The sequence below is a fragment of the Gymnoscopelus microlampas genome, assembly GCF_963454915.1.
Source record: "Gymnoscopelus microlampas genome assembly, chromosome: 15".
In the NCBI taxonomy this organism is placed as follows: Eukaryota; Metazoa; Chordata; class Actinopteri; order Myctophiformes; family Myctophidae; genus Gymnoscopelus; species Gymnoscopelus microlampas.
Window position 1 is genome coordinate 13,556,210 of NC_139952.1, and position 22,500 is coordinate 13,578,709.

Below are 22,500 nucleotides of genomic sequence, written 5' to 3' on the forward strand. Positions count from 1 at the left end.
GAGAGAGAAATTGAGGGACCAAGTATAGATCCCTGGGGGGCCCCGGTCAACAAATAGTCAGGGGCCAACACTGATATTTTCACAAATTGGTACCACCTAAGGTGACCGTAAAGTTTTTGTATTTTTATCTTCCTACATGTCTCTAGTTTATATTTTGGTATGATAACCCTTTCAATCTTGTAGCTTAATGGCAGTTATCACTACCTACCGGCTAATGTATCCGGTAGGAGACACAAAGTAGAATCTTTGTGTCTCCTACCGGAAATACAACCGGGCATCAAATTATTGCGACAAAAAACAAAATATATCCATGTATTCAAGGCTTCATGGGGTGTGCAATTGGTAACTTCTCAGATTTTTTGTGTTTGCAAAAAGACTGCTTTCCATAAGCTTGTAAAAGTTGACCCTCCTTCGGTCTAGGGTGGTCATAGCTGAATGGGTAGAGAATCCCCCTGGGAAACTTATAGGAGGAGTTCACCCAAAAAATGATTAATGTTCTATCAATTGCACACCCCATGAAGCCTTGAATACATGGATATATTTTGTTTTTTGTCGCAATAATTTGATGCCCGGTTGTATTTCCGGTAGGAGACACAAAGATTCTACTTTGTGTCTCCTACCGGATACATTAGCCGGTAGGTAGTGATAACTGCCATTAAGCTACAAGATTGGAAGGGTTATCATACCAAAATATAAACTAGAGACATGTAGGAAGACAAAAATACAAAAACTTTACGGTCACCTTAGGTGGTACCAAAATATTGCTTGGCCCCTGGACTAAAACTACGTATATGATTTAAGAGGTTCAGAGCAACATACTGTATACTGTATCACAAGGTATTACCCAAGATTACTGTTATGCCTTTTATACTCTGTCACAACTATGTATTAATCAGGCTCTCTCTCCTATTATTAAAAGCTATTACTATTAATCTTATACGTTAAATGTTAACAGAGTCTAATCGCCTTTTTTATCTTTAATCCATTAAAACATTTAGTTTGCATCTCTCCTTTATTGGAATGAAGATGAATATGTGTGTGATGAATGTTCGCTCCTTGGCCGTCCTACAGAGAGGGTTGACACGTATGGGATGTGGGGAATGGAGAGAGTCAGGGATAGAGAGAGAGAGAGAGAGAGAGAGAGAGAGAGAGAGAGCACGTGAGAAAGAAAGAATTAAAGAAAGTCTGCGAGATCATATTTTTTCAGTAAATGTGTCAAATTCTCTGGTCTGCTGGGAACATATGGCCGTGGATTACATCTCTACCTGTGTGTGTGTCTGTGTCTGTGTGTGAGTGCGCGCACACGTGTGCGCGTGCGTTTACGCATGTGTGTGTGTGTGCACGCGGGTGCGTGTCTTTCTGTAAGTGTTACTGTCTGCCTGGGTGTGTACGCGAGTACCTCCAGCTGCTAGGATCAGCAGAGCTTCACATCCACAGGGAACCATTAGTGAGATAATAAGGAGACCAGGGAGAGGTGTGTGTGTGTGTGTGTGTGTGTGTGTGTGTGTGTGTGTGTGTGTGTGTGTGTGTGTGTGTGTGTGTGTGTGTGTGTTTGCGTGCGTGCGTGCGTGCGTGCGTGCGTGCGTGCGTGCGTGCGTGCGTGCGTGCGTGCGTGCGTGCGTGCGTGCGTGCGTGCGTGTGCGTGTGTGTGTGTACTTCCATGTGAATGAGTGCAAATGAGAGAGACACAAGAGAGAAAAACAGAAAGCTAAATACACTTCAAGCCTGACCTGGGTCAATAGTAGTATTACCATTAGTTGTAGTAGTTTCAAATGGCTTTGGCACAAGAATGGTACACATTTGTCCCTCAGGCCTCCAAACCCTAGACCTCGCAGACATTAAAAAAACAGCGTACACAATACAATATAGGAGTGCAACAGCTAAATTGCAAAAAAAACAGATCTACAAGCTCACAAGCGTTAAATCGGGACGCGTGAGCTAATCAGACTAACCAATTTAATACATTATGGGAAATCAATTAAAATGTTTTCACGTTGATTCGTTGACATATAATTTTAATTATCAAAAAATGTGCTACAAGATTATTTGTGTGATTAACCCATTGAGGCCTGAGGTTCCGATTCTGCAAAATGTCTTCTAAATCCCAACAGTTTTCTGAAAACGTATGTTTCTATATCAAACTTTTTCATGTCAAGGACCCCCAAAATGATATGAATTCGGCCACGGACCCCCATCTCAAAATATTTTGTCCCAGGGACCCCCAGAAGCAAAGATTTGAGTTAAAAATGTTCGCTTTCAAGCAATATATATTCAAAGATTTGCACACATTTTCACGATTTTTGAATAGCCAAAGTGCAACGCTTTTCACCTCAAATGAAAAAGTGACACAGATGCGTTCCAGGTCTTAATGGGTTAAAAAAAAAAAGTAAAAGATCTAGATAGAATAATTGCTCCGAAAAGAATCGCTAGTTGCAGCCCTATTACAATGTGATTTGATTGGATTTGTCACGGCGACGGGAGTCACTTAGGACTGATAAAAGTTTATTAAATGAGAGACATCTAAGGCCCTTAAAAGAGGAGCTACTCGGCACCGGTACAACCCCGTCTCACTTTGGTATTCCGAGAAGATTCAAACCAATGCTAGGAATTATTTGCAGTGCCCGATACCGGTCTGCCCGCAATCACAGTCGTCTGATCCGGATGACGTGCTCTGATTTAAAAGTTCAAAAGTCTGAGAGGTCTAACAAAAATATTACGAGCACATTTCCCCCCCCGATGTGGAAATGTTCAGGACAGGCTGTCCTGGTGGTTCAGCATGTTAGTTACAGTACATGTGAGGCGTTAACCCATTGAGACCTGAAACCGATTCTACATGTCTCCTAAATCTCAACAGTTTTCTGAAAAACGTATGTTTTTATATCAGTGGTGGTCAAACTTTTTCATGTCAAGGACCCCCAAAATTATATGTATTTGGCCGCGGACCCCCATCAAAATATTTTGTTCCAGGGACCCCCCAGAAGCAAAGATTTGAGTTAAAAATGTTCGCTTTAAAAATATATATATTCAGAAGATTTGCACACATTTTCACGATTTTTCAAAAATAGCAGATATACAAGCTCATAGCGCGGCACTCGGTGCCGCGCTATGAGCTTGTATGTCTGCTATTTTTGAATAGCCAAAGTGTAAAATAATGCTTTTTAGCTCAAATCAAAAAATGACACAGTTCCAGGTCTTAATGGGTTAAGACCTGGTCATGTCTACGCTGGTTTGGGTCCGGTTGAATGCATCCATCACGTCTCTCCACTCCGCTCGTTCTCTGCTGCGCTCGTCAAAGGAAAGGACGGAAAACGCCTCGCCAGAAACCTACCGTTAATAAGGCATGTCAGGAATAGCTGACCTGCATTATCATTAATGCATGTTACATGAAGAGTTTAAGTGCAAAATATGGTGAAGACTTGATTGACAAGTTGTCGACAAATTTCATTACTTTTTCAGTCGGTATTGAGTGAGTGTAACACATTGAGTGCCATAAACGGTCCGGACCGTTTTTTTATATATATATTTTTCCCACGTGGGGCGCTCTAACGAAACTTTGGGATCATCCAAGGAGTCTCTAAGAAGGAGAGGCCGGATGTGGATCCATGTCAAAAATGCTTCCGGTTGTCCGCTCCAATGTTAACGCCTTGACTAAAAGCTTAATATCTCCATTTCTTTTTAACGTGGTGGAAGCGAGCCGTTTTCGATCATCACTCTGCAATGGAGGATCGCGTTAGAAATATTATTGTTCCAGGCGTTAGTCGGGACCCTCCGCCGTCTCGCACGCACGCTTTGTTTACGTGCGCGTGCTCGACGGGGCTTCTACAGCACGAAACATATCAGCATAAGTGGATGGAAGATATGCTGGCACTAGATGTACCCTATTTATATAAACCTCTGGCACACAATGTGTTAAGCAGCCGCTCTGACCCTTCCGTCTGCCGGTGTTAATTTCCGAATGCAAATGTGCGGTTGTGGGAGTCTCTTGACTGACTTCTGATGTGTGTGCTGGAGAAAATGAACAGGACCGCATTCTGCAAACACAGAGCTCTGAGTGTGAAGTGTGGTGAAAAACGCCCAAGTAGGTCACACACACACGCACGCACACGCACATGCACATGCACACGCACACGCACACGCACACGCACACGCACACACACGCGCGCGCGCGCACACACGCTTGCATGAACACAACGTGCATACATCCATGAAAAATATAGACGCGCAAGTACACACAGTGTCTTTCTAAGCTTTTGAGAACTTTGCGTGACTCAGCAGGAGCCTCAGTATGACAGCTCAGCTTGCGTCTCCTGCGGTGTGTGTGTGTGCGTGTGCGCGCGCGCGCGTGTGTGTGTGTGTGTGTGTGTGTGTGTGTGTGTGTGTGTGTGTGTGTGTGTGTGTGTGTGTGTGTGTGTGTGTTTGTGTGTGTGTGCAAGAGAGAGAGAGAGAGAGAGAGAGAGAGGGAGAGAGCTTGAAGGAGAGCACTTGAGCAGCGTAATCCGTTAAGACTCAGCAGAACTGCTTCAATACATGCCGATGCGCACACACACACACACACACACACACACACACACACACACACACACACACACACACACACACACACACACACACACACACACATGCGGTACAAGCTGCTTCATGTCAAATTGTCATCAATGTCTGATGTGTAAACAAAAATATAACATTTTATCTGTTTTGACAGACCAGACTTCAATGAAGGAGAAAGGCACCAAGAAAAGGAGAACGGGAGGGTGGAGGGAGGGGGAGGGAGAGGGAGAGAGAGAGAGAGAGAGAGAGAGAGAGAGAGAGAGGAAAACAACATTATATGATCAATTCTATTTATTAGCCTTGTGGATGGATGACAGTGAGGACAGGAGAGAGACAAGAGAATGGACAGTCTCTGCCCCTTTTCTCTGCTGCCACAATAAGCCCATATCCCCGGTAATGTGCTCAATTATGTATTTTTCAGAGCTGGCATAAACCGAACAGATGGAGTCATCCATCAAAAATGGACAAAAAGCCGACACCGTTCGCCAGTCAGAGGCTTTGACCAACTCACACCCCCCAGCTAATGACCACAGCTACAGTTAACACACTGAAGCACCCACTGATAAGAGATTTTATTTGTCTGTATGCTGTGCCTTATTCAACGACATACTACTAGTATGCCGTTTGACTTCAAACAAACCTTTCCCACTTAACCACTTAAACCCATACTTCGTTGGCTTCGGAGTCCCCCAGGGGTCTATACTTGGCCCCCTCCTTTTTTTCCCCCTCTATATCAAATCCCTTTCCCAAAATTGGCCAATCTACTAAGTTCATGTCACATTTTAATAATTTAATTAAGGCCGGGACAGCTGGCGAAGCGGTCCAGGCACCTCAGGCTCAATGTAGCCTGACAGCACGTGGCGGGTTCGACTCTCGATCTCGAACGGCCTTTGCTGCATTTCACTCCCCTTCTCTCTGCCTATTTCCTGTCAGCCTACTGTCCCGTCAAATAAAGGCATCATTTCTTTTTTATAATAATTGAATTAAAATGTGTTAAAGGACAACTTTGTTTTTTTACAACCAAGTTTTACATTTTAGCTTGTAATTAAAGTAAATAAAAGATGAGTTAACATTTTTTCATTTACTGCTCTCTATATAGTTTTAGCAATTTCCGTGACTTTTTTACAGTGGGCGGGGCATTCGGGCAGGTGGCTAAATATGTCTTTTTTTACAAAATAACCTGGCGATTTTTTATTATCATTTACAGTAGCTCTTCTAGCCCCCGATAACACACATCTGGCCATCAAAGACCACAGGACTTTTTTTATTGTGTAAAAAAATACATCTACCCAAATGGCCCCGCCCACTGTAAAAAAGATCGGGAAAATTGCTAAAACTATAGAAACCAGTAAATGAAAAAAATGTAACCCTCATCTTTTATTTAGTTTAATTACAAGCTAAAACATAAACCTTGGTTGTAAAAAAACAAAGTTGTCCTTTAACCACCGGCATCCCTATTTTGGGAACATTTTCCATTTCAATCTATATCTGCAATCGCTCAATCGATCTACAAGCCCACAATGCATAGCGATTTAAAGTGCTGTGAGCTTGTAGATCAGTTATTTTCAGTATTTGTTGTACAATGACGTATGTATATAGGGCTTAAGTGGTTAACAAAATGTCCCTTCTCTGTTTTGTTGTTGTTGTTTATAAGTCAAACCCTGCATATAGCTTAAATTATATCTAGCATTGAAAAGACATTATGATCTCCTGTATATCCTTCGGTTATGAATGGGATTATTTCGACAACAGCAGGGAAGCCATCGTCCTCGCTCTGTAGCCAGTCCATTACTAGTAATGCAGAGGAGAGAGTGGGAGGAGAGGAGAGGAGAGGAGAGGAGAGGAGAGGAGAGGAGAGGAGAGGAGAGGAGAGGAGAGGAGATGATAACAACACTCCCATGAAGGTGTCACCATCTAGCTAGACAGCCTCTGGCATTAAAACACAACAGACACACAAACATACACACAAATGCGGGGGCGCACACACGCACACGCACACACACACACACACACACACACACACACACACACACACACACACACACACACACACACACACACACACACACACGTGCAAACACAGAGGGGTAAAGTGAGTTGTGAAAGTCAAAAAGTTTATTTGTAAGTCAGTCCGCCAACTTTTGCAGTTTAAAGTACTGAATGGGCAGAATCTTACTGACATCCACTATTTAACACGTTTAACCTCTCCATGTTTGTACACAGGGGGGGACACGCCGTGTGCACCGTGTCACATGACACCTTGTAAAGCATGAATCATTTACCGATTTTTATTTTGGGGTATTTTGGGAACTTGAATTGATCCCCGTGGGGAAATTCGTTCTCCATGTGACCCGTTGCTGTCACCGAGTTGCGCCCGGGGAGCAGTTAGGGGCGGGTTCAGTGTCTTGCTCAAGGACACTTCGACACAGAGCCAGGAAGAACCAGGGAGCAAACCGGGGACCTTCCAGTTCCCAGGTGGGTGCTTTATCTCCTGAGCCAGTTTGCCACCCTCCATAAATTGCTCTTTGCAGAAGTTTTCCCAAACATTATGCAGGAGCTTTCAGCTGCAAGGACTTATTAACACATGATGGCTATAAGAACCAAAACGAGACACAACATAAAGGCTATTCATGTATAGTTTACTGACAAGCTCAGAAAGATTGTGCACTTCACATCGATCTTTTCTGTGACGCAGGCTTTTGATCGGTCATGTGTACCAGACAAGACAATATTGACATTGTAATGACATAATTGCACTACTTATGCCTGTAGCTAATCTGTATCAATGTAATTAGCCCCCATTGACGATGGACTAAATCCATTCAAAACCGCTTCAAAATGCCACCTGAGCACATGACGGCTAAGAACCAAATGGGACACAACATAAAGACACCCTGCATCCAAGGCTATTCAAGTATGGTTTACTGACAAGCTCAGAAAAGAGCAAAACCATTCATTCAATGTATTCACAACACTTTATTATTGAACCAGGCTATCACAGTGTGGTTTAGGTGGCAAATCATATGAAACATTAAATACTTGAATCCTGCCATCATAAAATTATAAAATGACGATATGACGTGTTGTGAGCTTGTAGGCTATTTTCACTATTTGTCGTACGCTTAACCCATTAAGACCTGGAACGCATCTGTCATTTTTTTATTTTAGTTAAGCTTTATTTTACACTTTTTTACAAAATAGCAGATATACAAGTTCATAGCGCGGCACAGAGTGCCACGCTATGAACTTGTAGATCTGCTATTTTTTTAAATAGTGAAAAAATCTTTGAATATATATATTTTTTTAAAGCGAACATTTTTAACTAAAATCTTTGCTTCTGGGATCCCCTGGAACAACACATTTTGAGATGGGGATCCGTGGCCAAATACATATAATTCTGGCGGTCCTTCACAAGAAAAATATTGAGCACCACTGATATAGAAACATACATTTTTCAGAATACTGTTGGGATTTAGGAGACATGTAGAATCGGCTTCAGGTCTTAATTGGTTAAGTACTGTATGTTTGATGGAGTGGAGAGGCTTACACTATTCAGTCACTTTGCAGTTCCGTCGGATACAGTAACTTGCAGAGACATTGAAAACATTGTGTTCATAAAACATATAATTACAAGTGGGAATATTATACTTGATTTTGGCATTCAGGCTCTGCTACTGTATATATTACTCCCTGCTCAGCACATTAGAGCAGGGAGGGATTTATTTATTCATAAAACAACCCCCCAGGGGAAAACAGAGGCCTTAGGGGAAGCAGAGCCCACTGCTGGTGCTGGTGGGAGAAAACAAACTCACCACACCGGCCTTCAGTGACACTGACAGCAAGAGGAACAACAAGTGAATAACAGTGATTCTCAACCTGTGGGCCAGGGACCAATGGTGGGCCGTGAGGATAGTGCAAGTGGTCCCCAAATAATTGGGGAAACACTAAGATTTTAGTAATATTATAACGGTAATATTAAAGAAAATGAATTGCAATTGTATGTTTTCTTTAAAACCTTCAAAAAGGATTTTTCATTGCGATACAGATAAATAGGTGTGTTAGTTCCAATGATCCAAGCCGGAACACAACCAATTGATTGATAATTACAATTAACATGCTCTGAAAATGCACACGGCCCACCCATCTGACCACTTGATACTTCCGGGTTGTCAAAAAGTGTTTGTTAGTTTTTTTTTTGCCTAATTTGCCTAAGTCCATTTTTCATTTCTTCTTTCCTGAAAACCTTCAAAATATTACTTTAGGCAATTATGCTACGAGGCTAAGAATAATGTCACTTACACCCACATACTGTAGTACGTGCGTGTAAACCTCTCAAGTGTAATTATGCCTGAACCAGCTCTCGCAAGCTACGCATCATTCATTAGAAGTGCCGCAGTGGAAGCTGAACCGTAGTTGAAACGTATCGTTCTTACTGAGAGGAGATATTGCTGTGCCGAAGGGAAAAATAAGGGGGGAAAAAAGAAATCTCTTAAGCCTTCTCTTCCCAAATGGAGCTGGTGTGGTACTGCAGGCCTTGGGGGAAGCGCCGGGGGCACTGCCGGGAGGAATCAAATTAGGATGTGAAATAAGTAGAAATGAATTTCAGAGTCCAGTGGTTATCATAATACCATATGGCTGTGCAGCGGAATTTCTCCGGACATTCAAGACTGAGCTCTTGCATGTTGTTACAGCTTAAATGAATGGCCCACAACAGCTCTTAACGGCTATGTGATTGTGTTGAATTATAGATGCACTACAGTAGCTTATTCCACTAGTGGGTGTTATTATGCGTGATGGTGGGGGAGTGGGGGTTGAAGCACAACATTGCCATCTTGCAGTCAAGCGTCTGAAGCAAGGATTTATTTAGCCTAATGTATGCAGTACTTTGTGGCATGACCTCCACCGGTGATGTCACGAGTCTTCATCCAGTCTGTACAAACACCTTTCCAGAACTTCATATGAACTCATTCCCTGCCTAGAACGACTAAAACGACTTCTGTCCCTAAGCCATGCCTGCCTAGAACGACTAAAACAACTTTTTAAAAAGTAAAAAAATATTATTATTATTCTTTTTTACATTTTTTTATGTTTTATTTCACCCAAAGACCAAGGAGATATGATTTTTCGAAGATCTAGACTCCCATCCACTTCCTTGTTAACTTAAAACTTAAAAATGCTGTATCTCGGCTCCTGAGTACTTTTTTTTTTTCAATGAAAAATCTTGGCAGTGGGCAAACGCGGCAGAAATAATTCTGGCAGTGAATGAGTTAAGTCAATTATATACAAAATAATAATAAAGAAACTGATAGTTTTGTCTAGTTATGTCATAGTATATATCTTAACTCTGCCGTGTTTGACGTGTTTTTTTCCAAAGCCCACTGCATTTTTGACGAGACATGCTATATTCAACGGCCTATAACAAGCAAACAGGGTGTCCGTGATGACATTATTGGGGGATCGATGATACTGGAGATAAATATTCTGTGACCAGTAGAAAAGGTAAGGGAAACGAAAAATCGCTGGCAGTGGGTGAATTATTTATTCATTTACTCTGGCAGTAAATGAGTTAAATTGTACCTTATCTGTTGCCCTACCTTTAGAGGAGTGCATCGCCCCCAAAATGACCTTTGTTCTGTCAGCTACTCAGCCCGTGATGCCTTGAATTCACCAAGATGTTTTGTTTTTCCCAAACGCCTCCACGGTGAAGGAACTGAGAAAACACTTGATGAATTGGAGTTAATAAGGGGATCAACTTCAACAACAGCAAAACTATATACCAAAAACAATAACACTTGGTTTGTGTTGAAACTCACACGCACGCCCAGGTGCGCTCCTCGTTCGTGCGGGAGACCGTTCGTGCATGAGAAATGTTTTAAATAGTAGCAGAAATACACATGCTTTGGAGTATTGAGCACATGACACTTGAATTATACTGTGAGAGTTTATAAGCAGATTCTTTGATATAGTTTCACACTTGTTACACTTGGCCTCCTATTAACTTCAATTCATCAAGCATTTTCTCAGTATGTGTACTCTCTCGCATGCCTCGTTAACCGAGGAGGCATGTGAGAAAAAAATAGAATAAAAAAGATCACCATGAACTCAAGGCATCATGGGGTGATAAAAGAAAAGAGAAAATATATTTTTGGGATGTCAAATTGTGTATTCCATATCGATCTTTTCTGTGACGCAGGCTTTTGATCGGTCATCTGTACCAGACGAGACAATATTGACATTGTAATGACGAGATAATTGCACTACTTATGCCTGTAACTAATCTGTATCAATGTAATTAGCCCCAATTGATTGTTTACTTTAGTCCATTCAAAACTGCTTCAAAATGCACAGCTTAGACACCAGGGAACTACACAGTAATTCAAGTTCAATATTTGAGAAAATGAAACTTGGCAAAGTATCACTATGTGTATGTCACCCTGCCAGTTCTTTTTGACTACATGTCCTTCCACGTGGGTGGATTGTTGTGGCATGAAGGTGAAGTGGGCAGCCACTGATTTACCGTGTGAATGTCAGGTAGGGATTTTAGCACAGTTTGAGACTCAAATTAGCATAACTTTCTTTCGCAAAAGAGACACTTGGGGCAGTTTGGATCCAAAGCACGTATGAAAGCTTTAAGAAAGCTCACCAAAATGAGCACTTACCAGCCAAAATCTGGAGGATGTAAAATCAGTTAATACACACGGAATGTAGACATACTCATTTGCTATACTAAAGTCTCTCTCTCCCAGGCACGACATACATTATAAGACCAACGTTGTGTCAGCAGTGCTCGAGCAGACTTATCAAAGATCGTAGCCGTCCCATTCCAACCCACGGCACGGACTGTTTCAGATTCTACCAAGTGGCCACAGAACCAAGGGCAGTATGCAGCTAAATAGCTTCTTCTCCCGAGCAATCACGCTTATGAACGAAGCCAGAAAATAGACAAATAAGCGTATTATTATTATTGCTGCCGACAGAATGTCTGATGCACCAGAATAATAATGAGATAAAATAATTTACTCTTATTTATACCCGTAGACAAATGGAACAATAAAGAAACCTTGAAGCTTGAACTTTGTTCCTCTGCGTTACGGCCGTCCAGTGAAATTGCTCACTATCAAGTGAAAATACGGTGAGTCCATTGGTGACATCCGACTCGAGACGTGGCAGTCTACACCCTCCCTTAGACCAACATGTGTGGGTTGCCAGTGACAGGGACCAGGTTGTAGTTCATTGAATTGGCATAATGACTATCCTAAATTGGGAGGAAATTGTCAGGGGAAAAGAAAGCGGGAAAAAAGAAGGAGAGAAAAAAAGGATCTCCTTTCAAATGCAAACCGCCAATTAGATGATATGGTGACTATGGCAACCACTGTTAGCGAGATTCTAAACCAGACATTTCTAATTAGCTTTTATTCTTTTTCTCTATTTCTCTTCATCTTTCTTTTTTTCTGTCTTTCTTTCCTTCTCTCCTTCTGTCTTACCTTTCCTTTGTCAGGCTACAATGAACAGCTGTAATTAAGAGCGCTTTTTTTTTCCTCCCTGCTAGTCAGTCTGTTAGTCTCCCTTCTAGCTAAACGGGACACCGCTTTTATCTCAAGGTGCGCGTGTGTGCGTGAGCGTGTGTGCGTGAGTGCTTGCGTGCACGTGCCAGATCTGGCAAGTCTGTAAAAGTTGAATGTGAGGAGTTTATTAATCCCAGTGAAAACATGCCAGATGTTGTTGTTGCTGATGGGACGCTCGGGGGGGGGGGGGGGGGGTCTGCGGTGAAAAACGCACATTTTCACCACAGTTTGATCGCCTCTTCAAGGAGGTTTGTGACAAAGCCGCAAAAGCGAAACGACAAAAACACTCTCTCACTAGAAACGTTGGATACTAGCCCCCCCCCACCAACCCCTTCATTTACCAGTTGGTGCTCATATTTGCCAGCCTACACCACCACAGGCCCGGAGGCCTGCACAGACAGCACTGTTATCAAAAAGGAGGAGAACAAAACACTTGGCTGGGATTTAGTTGTGGTGTCAGCTCCTAGTGCCAGCCACCGTATCAGGGTGCGCGTGATGCTATCTGTGAGCACTGCAAACACACAGATAACTGGCAGGGCCGGGACTTTTTGGGTTGGCTTCGCCACCTGTGCTTGTTTATGCACCTACACAGTAAACAAAATCCTCAGGGTTAATTCATCCACTTGTAACTCAGTGCAAATCATTTGTACCACGTTCGGAGTTCTATCAACAAACGTGCGTCTGAGGCGAAACAGCCACTCAAACGAATCCCCCCGCCGTGTCGTGTGTGAGGTCTGTCTGTCTGAGGGGGGGGCGTCACTGAGACCCTGATGGACACTCTGTGATGTGAGACCCTGTCTACAGTAGGTGTACGGCGAGGACGCGGGGTCAAAAAAAAATCAGCCACGGTGCCGCGTCTTTGTCTGGTGAGACGAGGACTTAACTATAGCTGTGATTCCAACAAATAAAACGCGCGCGCACACGCACACGCGCACACACACACACACACACACAAACACACACACACAGCCCCAAACTCATTAACACACTCTCATTTTCATTTCCGATTCTCAGCCGTAATTTTTTGTTGTCACAGTACATTATTACTTTTTCACTTCAATAACAACAATAAGACCTCCTTCCTGTGTTTTCATCCTCTCGCTATCGCCACCATTCGCTACTCTCTCTCTCTCTCTCTCTCTCTCTCTCTCTACTTCTTTTGTTTTTTGTGTTATTTATTACTATTTTTCCCCAGGATTTGTCCCCTAGAAGTAGCAAAAACATATGCAATTATACTACTCATTCTCAATCATTACTTAAGCAGGGGTTTAACGACTGAGTAGCCAATTACTATGCACCCTGCATCCCTCTAGGTTATGGGAACTAAACAGTCCCTCCTGGTTATGGGCTTAGAAAACACGCGGCCATCGCTTTCGAGTTATAGGGAAATGATGTCGCTTGTAAACGTACCTCTTTGCAAGTTGTTTTTACTGACGAAAAGCAGAACCATATTACACCGCATCTTTTCAATGCACGTACATTGCCAACACTTTGGACTCAAGGAAGTGGAGGGACTGGCACTCATTGAAGAAAAAAAAGTGGTTCTTGCCATCGGCGAGCTTCACCGTTGCAGAGTGATTTAGCCTGGTATCTCTGCCGCGTTCCAGGGCCTACGTCTAGGTCTATGACCTCTGAATCATTCAGTGCCCCCCACCCCACCCCCACCCCTTACAGCTCTCCCACTCCTCAGTCTGTCTGTCTGTCATTGAGAATTGAAGAGACTGTGAAGAAATACATTTGTGTTGACTGTCCTACAAACAGGCTTTCACAGTGCATTCGTGAAAAAAGTGTCCACATGCACGCACGCACATGCACACTCACACACACCATGAATATCCATCTCATAGTCTGTATATGTGAGGTTACAGTGCATCAGGTTTATTTGTGTGCGTTTGTGTGTGTGTGTGTGCGTCCGTGTGAGCGCGGAAGAATGGATGTTTTGCAGGCTCAAGGACATTATTTTTTTACAAATCAGCATCAACTTAATAGGAAAACACACACAGATGCATTCACATACACTTAAAGCACCGTTACACAAGCACACAAACACACACACACACACACACACACACACACACACACACACACACACACACACACACACACACACACACACACACACACACACACACACACACACACACACACACACACAAATTCACGTTTCACCACAAAATCCCTTCAGCTCGGCAGTGGTATTGAACCTAGCTGACTTTTCCATTGAAAATAGCTCACCTCACTGCTGACTGTCCCTGATACTCTTCCAAAGAGGCTATACTGTACCAAACAATAACAAAAATAAACAATAAAATAAAACCAGCTCTGACACTTTACACTGTACTTCCAAGCTCCCTTTAATATCCAACATTCTGGAGGAAGTGTTGTGTGAGTAACTCCACTAGCTGTGTTCAAAGACATCACACACAGTATGGCTGAAGTCAACACAATTCAACTGAAATCACACCCCTGGTTCATCATCAGTGCTGGACAAAGCACTCAACCCAAGTGCTTGAGTCAAAATATACTGTACGTAGATATACTGGTCAAATTCAACTACAAGTGAATGTTGTCACTACTGGAGCACTTGCATTTAACACATTAAGACCTGAGGCGATTCTTTTCAAAAAATCAAAAAATATTTTTTCATAATTATTCCAAAATAGCAGATCTACAAGCTTGTAGCGCGGCGCTATGAGCTTGTATATCTGCTATTTTTCAATAGCCAAATAAATCTTAAAGTGACACAGATGCGTTCCAAGTCTTAATGGGTTAAAGGCTTGCTTTTTTCCTTTTTAATATCAATGCAATGCTGTATGAACATTTGACATTTTCCCCCCAATAAATAAAAAAATCCAGAACTTTTCTGAAGAATATCACTAACAGTGAAAATAGCAGATCTGCACAACACACAACAAACTGTTATTTTGACTATATTTGAAATAGGGCTGTATTTTCTCCCTTCCTAAAAATGAAGTGGAGTAAAAAGTAAATTTTTTGTCTATGAAATGTGGAGGAGTGAAAGTCAAGTACAGGTACTCAAAACAGGTAGCCTACTTAAGTACAGTAGCAAATGCACTTCGTTATTATCCACCGCGGCTCGTTCGTCATCACAAATTATTTGCTCGTGCGGCGCCGATGGCGGCGACAGAGCGCTCGCTTGGTCCCATTACTTGACCTCGGCCCTACTGTATGACACCATCCATCACGTCACCATGCCTTCAGCAGGTGGGCGTATCTGGGACTAACAGGAAAACGCTGGCCTTCCGTAGGTGACCGCGTTACACCGGCTATGAGCCGCTGACGTGGGGTCAGCTATCAGTGTGATTCTGGTCTCCTTTGTACAGTGCTTCCACTGTGTGACAGATAACTCAGGGGTTTCCGGATGTATCGTTAGTCACCGCGCTGCGGGAAAAACACGTAGCTGTGTCGTTCAAGCGAAAACAAAATTGGCCGTCCTTCAAACTGTGTATCCAGCCGCTGTTGAGGGAAGGATGCCACACATCTTTAGATGACGGATAAAGGTATTCTGCCGTCTGTACACTAATTCTATTCTATTCAGACCATATTTACAGGATTAGGCACAGAGTCGACAGCCATGGTGAACAGGAGCTTGTGTTTCTCTCTCTCTCTCTCTCTCTCTCTCTCTCTCTCTCTCTCTCTCTCTCTCTCTCTCTCTCTCTCTCTCTCTCTCTCTCTCTCTCTCTCTCTCTCTCTCTCTCTCTCTCTCTCTCTCTCTCTCTCTCTCTCTCTCTCTCTCTCTCTCTCCCCCCCCCCCCCCCTTATATTGCTGAAAGCAATCCATTCCAAGCCATTTGATTGGCTGACTGAATAATTGATGCAAAGCTATTACGGCTGGTATGAACGCCTCTGGCTATTCGTAAGCATTGAGACACGCGCATGTGTGTATGTGTGTGTGCATGCATGCGTGCGTGTGTGTAGGTGTATTAGTAGCTTAGCTCTTCTTAGCTTGCCTGACAGTGACAGAGACGTTGCTAATGCTAATCCAATGCTGACATGTTGGCATTTCCTCCATCCTTCCCCGTTTCCTCTCTCCTTCACCCGCCCCCCCTTTAGTCATTGTCATTTAGCCATTAAGTAAAAGTACAAGCTCATTTCGCTCATTTGCACAATACTGCAATATGAGGAAAATGACCGTTATTATTGTTAGTAGTATTACTAGGAACTCCACTATGCAAGTCGGGATATGACGCTCCACCCATTGTGCAATACTCCTGTTATCCGTATGTTTCATTGGCTTCCTTCAGAGCTCTCGTACGTTCGGTTCCATTGCCAGTGTTGGGACTAATGTGTTACTGGAACGCAACTACTTTTTAGCGGTAACTAGTTACTTTTAACTTGGACGGCACCCAAGTTATGCCCGGGACACAAAGACGTACATATGTACATTCATGAATAATATATATTAATATGGTATTATTACGAATCCTAGACAAACGGTTATTTCATCACTTCATCACTGCCACCACCATCTACAAACAACAAACAGCAGAGACATAGCACTACAGTATCCTTATCCTTATCTCAAGGTAGACCTCTTAGCCAACCACTACATGGAAGACCATCTAACGCCTAAACTAGTATGAGAACATTTCAACCCAAATCTACACATTCACTGCATACATTATAGACAAATATACATGAAAACCTATCCCACCATCCACAAACACACAGGCCATCTACTGTACCACAAGCTACCCTAACATACAGTAGAGTGAAGAAAAACACTATGAAAGCACTCTCTCCACATTTATCAGTATAGAAACCTCTACGAAACACACAAGCTTTACTTGTCAGCTTCGCTTTCTCACACATATGCATAAAAGGCAGGGGCTCTGTCGGTCTGTCTCACACACACACACACACACACACACACACACACACACACACACACACACACACACACACACACACACACACACACACACACACACACACACACACACACACACATTCTTGAGATTCATTCTGAAATGCTATTTTGTCCAGTCTGGGTCTAACTGGACATGACTGACTCCGGTTTAAATTAATTGTTGAAAAATCCATCCATAGTTTGACTATGTGTTACTATTATCTCAGCAGAGGAATTATGACTATTCTGCCGCTTTACAAAGTAGACCGCCATCACATTATCTTATGTAAGCTGGTCTCTCTCTCTCTTTCGTAGGATCTCATTTGAGAATGAATCTCTTCATATACACAGACACACACAACATGTACAGACAGACGGTCCGGTCCGTACCTCTACAGATGGGAGCGGGGAAGTCCCACACGGCCGTGTTCCCGACGTTGGTGACGCAGCTGAGCGTGGCGTGGCCGTCCAGCACGTAGCCCGGAACGCAGCTGTAGTGCACGCTGTCGCCCACGGCGAAGCGGCCGGCCCCGGTGAGTACCGCCTTGGGTGGAACGCCCGGGTTGCCACAGGATGTGCTGTGGAGTTCTGCGGAGAGTCGAGAGGGGGAGAGAGAGAGAGAGAACGAGAGAGAGAGAGAGAGAGAGAGAGAGAGAGAGAGAGAGAGAGAGAGAGAGAGGAGAGAGAATGTTAATGTTAAATTTGGTAGCATGGTATTTAGAATTTTAGTTTTTGGTATTGGTGGAACAAGATGCAAAACAGACAGTCCCCTGTTACGTGCTCAGAGTTAACAGTCTACAATGGCACCATACACAATACGGCAGTGGCTCAGGAGGTAGAGCGGCCGCTTGTGAGTCGGAAAGGTTCCCGGGTTCGATCCCGCGCCCCCCCCCCCCCCCCCCCCCCCGTGTTACTGTCCACGGTGCAGTCCAGGCTCATTAGACAGCTGCCAGTTGACAATAGACAGTCATCACCATGCCAATAGGGTTTGCCATGTTTGGTTCCTTTTCCCTTTTGTGTTGGTGAATAAACACAGCTTTTGGTTGCACAGTACCATGCCTCTGTGTTAAGTTTCCAGCTGCTAATTGGGCCAGCCTAACAAAGGGCTAATTCATAATCTTCAGATTCCATCTATAATTCACCCTCAGGTCTGAAATGGCTGAGTAAATATGACAATAACGTATACATATCAAGGCAGTCCTACACGCCATGTCAAGTCGGAATGATTAACTCATTCAGTGCCATTGACGTCACGTTTTTCATAAGCCTAGAGTGCAAATGACGTCGCCGACGTCATAAAAAATATATATATGTAAATGTTCAGAACCCAAGATATCATGATTTGAAGATTTGCTGCTCCATTCAGTTCTTGTTTAACTTCTTACTGAAAAAGGCTGTATCTCGGCTACTAAGCACTTTTTTTAACAATGTATTTTTGGCCTTGGCACAGGGGTGATAAAGCCAGAAATAAGTTTGGCACTGAATGAAGCCCAAAATCCTTCATTGTATGAAAAATAGCAAAAATAGCTGATCTACAAGGTCAGAACACATCGCATCGCCATGCGTTGTTAGCTAGTAGATCTGCTAATTTAACTTTTTTAGTTTGAACTAAAAATCTAACTAAGACTACCTTTTAATGCATAAAAGTTAAATATATTAAATGTTTTGAAAATTTGCCCCAAATAAAGACACCAATGTGTTTCTATTTGGCGGTTGAGAAATTGAGAAAGGTATCACTAAAATGAGTTAAAATGATCCTAGTAAAAGTTTTATATAGGAGACACTGTTAGTACTGTATCGTGTGTCAGTGCAGTGAAAGCATACAAGTACAAATTATGAACCTAATGTTTGGGTGAGTGATTTGAAATGTATTTATTTCATGATATGATTCATATAACCAACGTTCTGTAGGAAGAACAATGGAACCCTTCCCCAAGCCTGCCTCTCTCACACACTGAAGGGAGATTTTTCATCTATATCAGTTGGACAGAACAAAAGATTCAAAACCCTTTTGTGTCACCTTTAGGTGACACAATAGATTCAGATTTATTTTTTGTTCTAAAACAATAGAGAGAAGAGCTATTAACGTCTTGATGTTTTTGACTGATGAAGGAATATGGTAGAAGACTAGGTGATTTATTCTGTATCAGAGCTCACATGTTAAAGATGTTGGTGTTGCATAGTCACCATCAGTGGTGGAAAAAGTACTTATTTTGTTTACTTAAAGGTAGTGGAAGTGATATTTTTTGGTTAAAACAAAAAGTATTTTGTTGAAAGGTTAAAATACTATATTCTGATAGTAATCATTACTATAGAGTGTTTGTTCATTAACATGAGTCTCCCCGTCTCTCCAGCTCTTTAATAAACAGAAAATAAATGTTTCGGTAGGTGTCAAAATCTCAGCCAATCAGGAGAAAGTACCCATTTTTAAGCTTAATTTGTAAAGTGTTCCAGTTCCAATGTTGTCTGCTCATTTCTTAGTGTCATCACTTCCAATTTTACTTGTTTAATCTGTATCCTGATTGAGTTCTCTGTCCTGGTTGGATAAAATTGGAAATGAAACTGAAACTATAACGAAAACACATTTTCTGTTTAATAAAGAGGTGGAGAGACAAGGAGACTCCTTTTACTGAACAAACACTCTATAGCAATGAGTACTATCAGAATATAGAGCTATTTAACACTTATTTTAACCAAAGAAAATCACTTACCCTACCTTTAAGTAAAAGTATCAAAACTGCAATGTAGAAATACTCTGTTACAAGAAAAAGTCCGGACATCAAAAAGTCCGGACATCCACATTTACTTGAGTAAAAGTACAAAAGTATTGGTATCAAAAAGTACTTAAAGTACCAAAAGTAGAAAGCTGTCAGGATTGAGCGACGGGAAGGACCCACAAGCAGACGAGTAGGAATGCAGGATAAACTTAAAGTATTTATTAAGCCAAACAGGCAGGCTAAACAAAGAACGGTAAGTTTGGAACTTCAAAATGGCTAGCTGCCAAACACACAACTCACTTGACAATGGTCTACGGACCAACAAGGACACAATGACAACACAGGGTTTAAATAGACAGGGGATTAACTGGACGCAGGTGAACTCAAGAGACAAATCAACACAGGATAGGCTAACAGGCAACGAGCACAGGTGACTAGGGTTACAATAATTACAGGGAGGTGAGACAAGACAGGAAACAGTAAACAAGGCAGACAGGAAACACAACTACAAAATAAGAGTACAGAAAACCAAGCCAACAACAGAGAAACAGAATACAACTGGAACAATACCACAGAATAGTGGCCTAACAGGCATAACGAACAGCCCTATATAAAGAGGCCAACACCATAAAAGGGCATTGAAGGTTTAAATAATAAAGTCAAAGTCCACGGCCCGAGGAGCGGACCGTGACAGAAAGCACTCATTATTCAGAATGCTTCACACGCTTCACAAGTGTTCAAATGTATACAAATATTTTTTAATAGCAGATCTACAAGCTCACATTGTGAGGTTGTAGATCGGCTGTTTTCAAACAGCCGAAATGTATATAGGGCTGAAGTGGATAATTATGTTTTGTAATAATAATCAAAATCTACAAAATAACTAGTAACTAAAGTTTTCAAATAATTGTAGTGGAGTCAAAGTACAATATTTGCCTTTGAGATGTAGAAGTAAAAGTACCGAAAATTGGAAATACTCCAGTAAAGTAATATTAAGTCAAAATTGTACTTAAGTACTGTACAGTACTTGAGTAAATGTACTTACACCACTGGTCATGATTATGCATTTGTCAGTCTAAGCAAGTGACACCTCACTGTGTAGCTTTGATCCTCTACCGAACTTTCAAACAAAAATAAAAAACAACTTCTACACTCTCAGAAATAAATTAACGCTGAGGTTTCTACTGTGCCCTGTTTAAAACAGCTCATAAAAAACAATGTTTCTTATGTTTTTTTTTTATTATGACTGCAAGCACATTGCCTTCCCAGCTCTGTATATAAAGAGGGATTGTATACAGCTTAATGGTTAACCCCATTATTCCCACTAGACTCATTCATAGCCCTGCGAGTATTGAAGCAAGTCACTCTAACATACTTATATTTTAATATGCACACACACACACGCACACGCACACACACACACACACACACACACACACACACACACACACACACACACACACACACACACACACACACACACACACACACACACACAGGAGTGTATTACTGGCCATAAACCAGCAAGGAGATGGGAGAGGAGGGACTAAGTCTGGTCTTATTGTTTCAGCGTGATTGATACAACTATGAAACTATAGTGACACACAGAGAGGAAGAAGAGCGAGAGAGTCTCCTAAACTCCGGTCTTATTATCCCCGCGTGATGGATAGAACTATGAAACTAGTCAGACAAAGAGAGAGAGAGAGGGGGGGGGGGGTAAAAGAGAGAGATATAGAGATGGAGTGAGAGAAGTCACACACACAGAGAGAGCGAGAGAGAGAGAGAGGTGTACAAAACAAGTTAAGCAACAGAGACACTCCGTCTCTTGAAATGGAGAGAGCATCTCTAAGAGCTTCACTTCCTCACAATGTGAGTTATGCACATTCATCTTCAAATGAATGGCTGAAATGCAGTCTGGGGGGGGGGGGGGGGGGTCGGGGTGGTGCACGTCACACACACAATTATCTTTGACTCCGGCCAGGGATTACATTTAACATCAAGAGATGAAATAAACCATTTGATAGACTGATCGCTAGAGTGGCTGGCCAATTGATTTAATGACTTTATTGTGTTGCGCTCTCTCTCTCTCTCTCTCCTCTCTCTCTCTCTCTCTCTCTCTCCACTGAAAGTAGGGCACAAGTTTGTGGTCTTTGCACAAAGTCTAGGAACTTTATATAGACGGTATATAATGTGGAAAACGGTAGACCAAAGAGAGATGAAGACTTTGATGCAGCCGTTTCTGTGCATTTCAGTGGATCAACTATACTCCTTGGTACGATGGAGCCTTGCGCTCAAAATTGCCGCGTCGTGAGCTTGTAGATCTGCTTAAAGAATGCACAACACAGCGGAAAGAAACAGGACTCAGTTGACCGTTTTGATCTGACACGTTAATCAGAGCACATTGACAGATCTGCTATTTGCGACGCAAGACATCATTGTACAACAAAGTATAAATCCGGTTATATTGTTCTCAAGATCGGAATGAGATTTTACTTGGTGTATTTCTCCCAGACACATACGATAATCAGTGGTGTAAAGTAACTAAGTACATTTACTCAAGTACTGTACTTAAGTACAATTTTGAGGAGCTTTTACTTTACTGGAGTATTTCCAATTGTCTATACTTTTACTTCTACTCCACTACATCTCAGAGGCAAACATTGTACTTTTACTCCACTACAATTATTTGAAAACTTACTAGCAGATATGAATCATTACGTTATAAAACATACATTAACCACTTTAGCCCTATCTTATACCTAGGCTATTTGAAAATAGCCGATCTACCAGCTCACAACGC

At 42.2% G+C, this 22,500-nt stretch overlaps 1 protein-coding gene across 1 annotated transcript in view; it reads right to left on the reverse strand.

Annotated features, from left to right (window-relative positions):
- The window catches only part of csmd3b (CUB and Sushi multiple domains 3b), a gene marked incomplete at its 5' end in the record, with an annotated part of 624,567 nt that overhangs the window by 387,284 nt on the left and 214,783 nt on the right, over positions 1 to 22,500 (reverse strand). Inside the window, one exon of the mRNA XM_084079659.1 lies at positions 17,374 to 17,571. Coding sequence (XP_083935785.1) covers positions 17,374 to 17,571 — 198 coding nt within the window. The remainder of the gene's footprint in view (positions 1 to 17,373; positions 17,572 to 22,500) is intronic.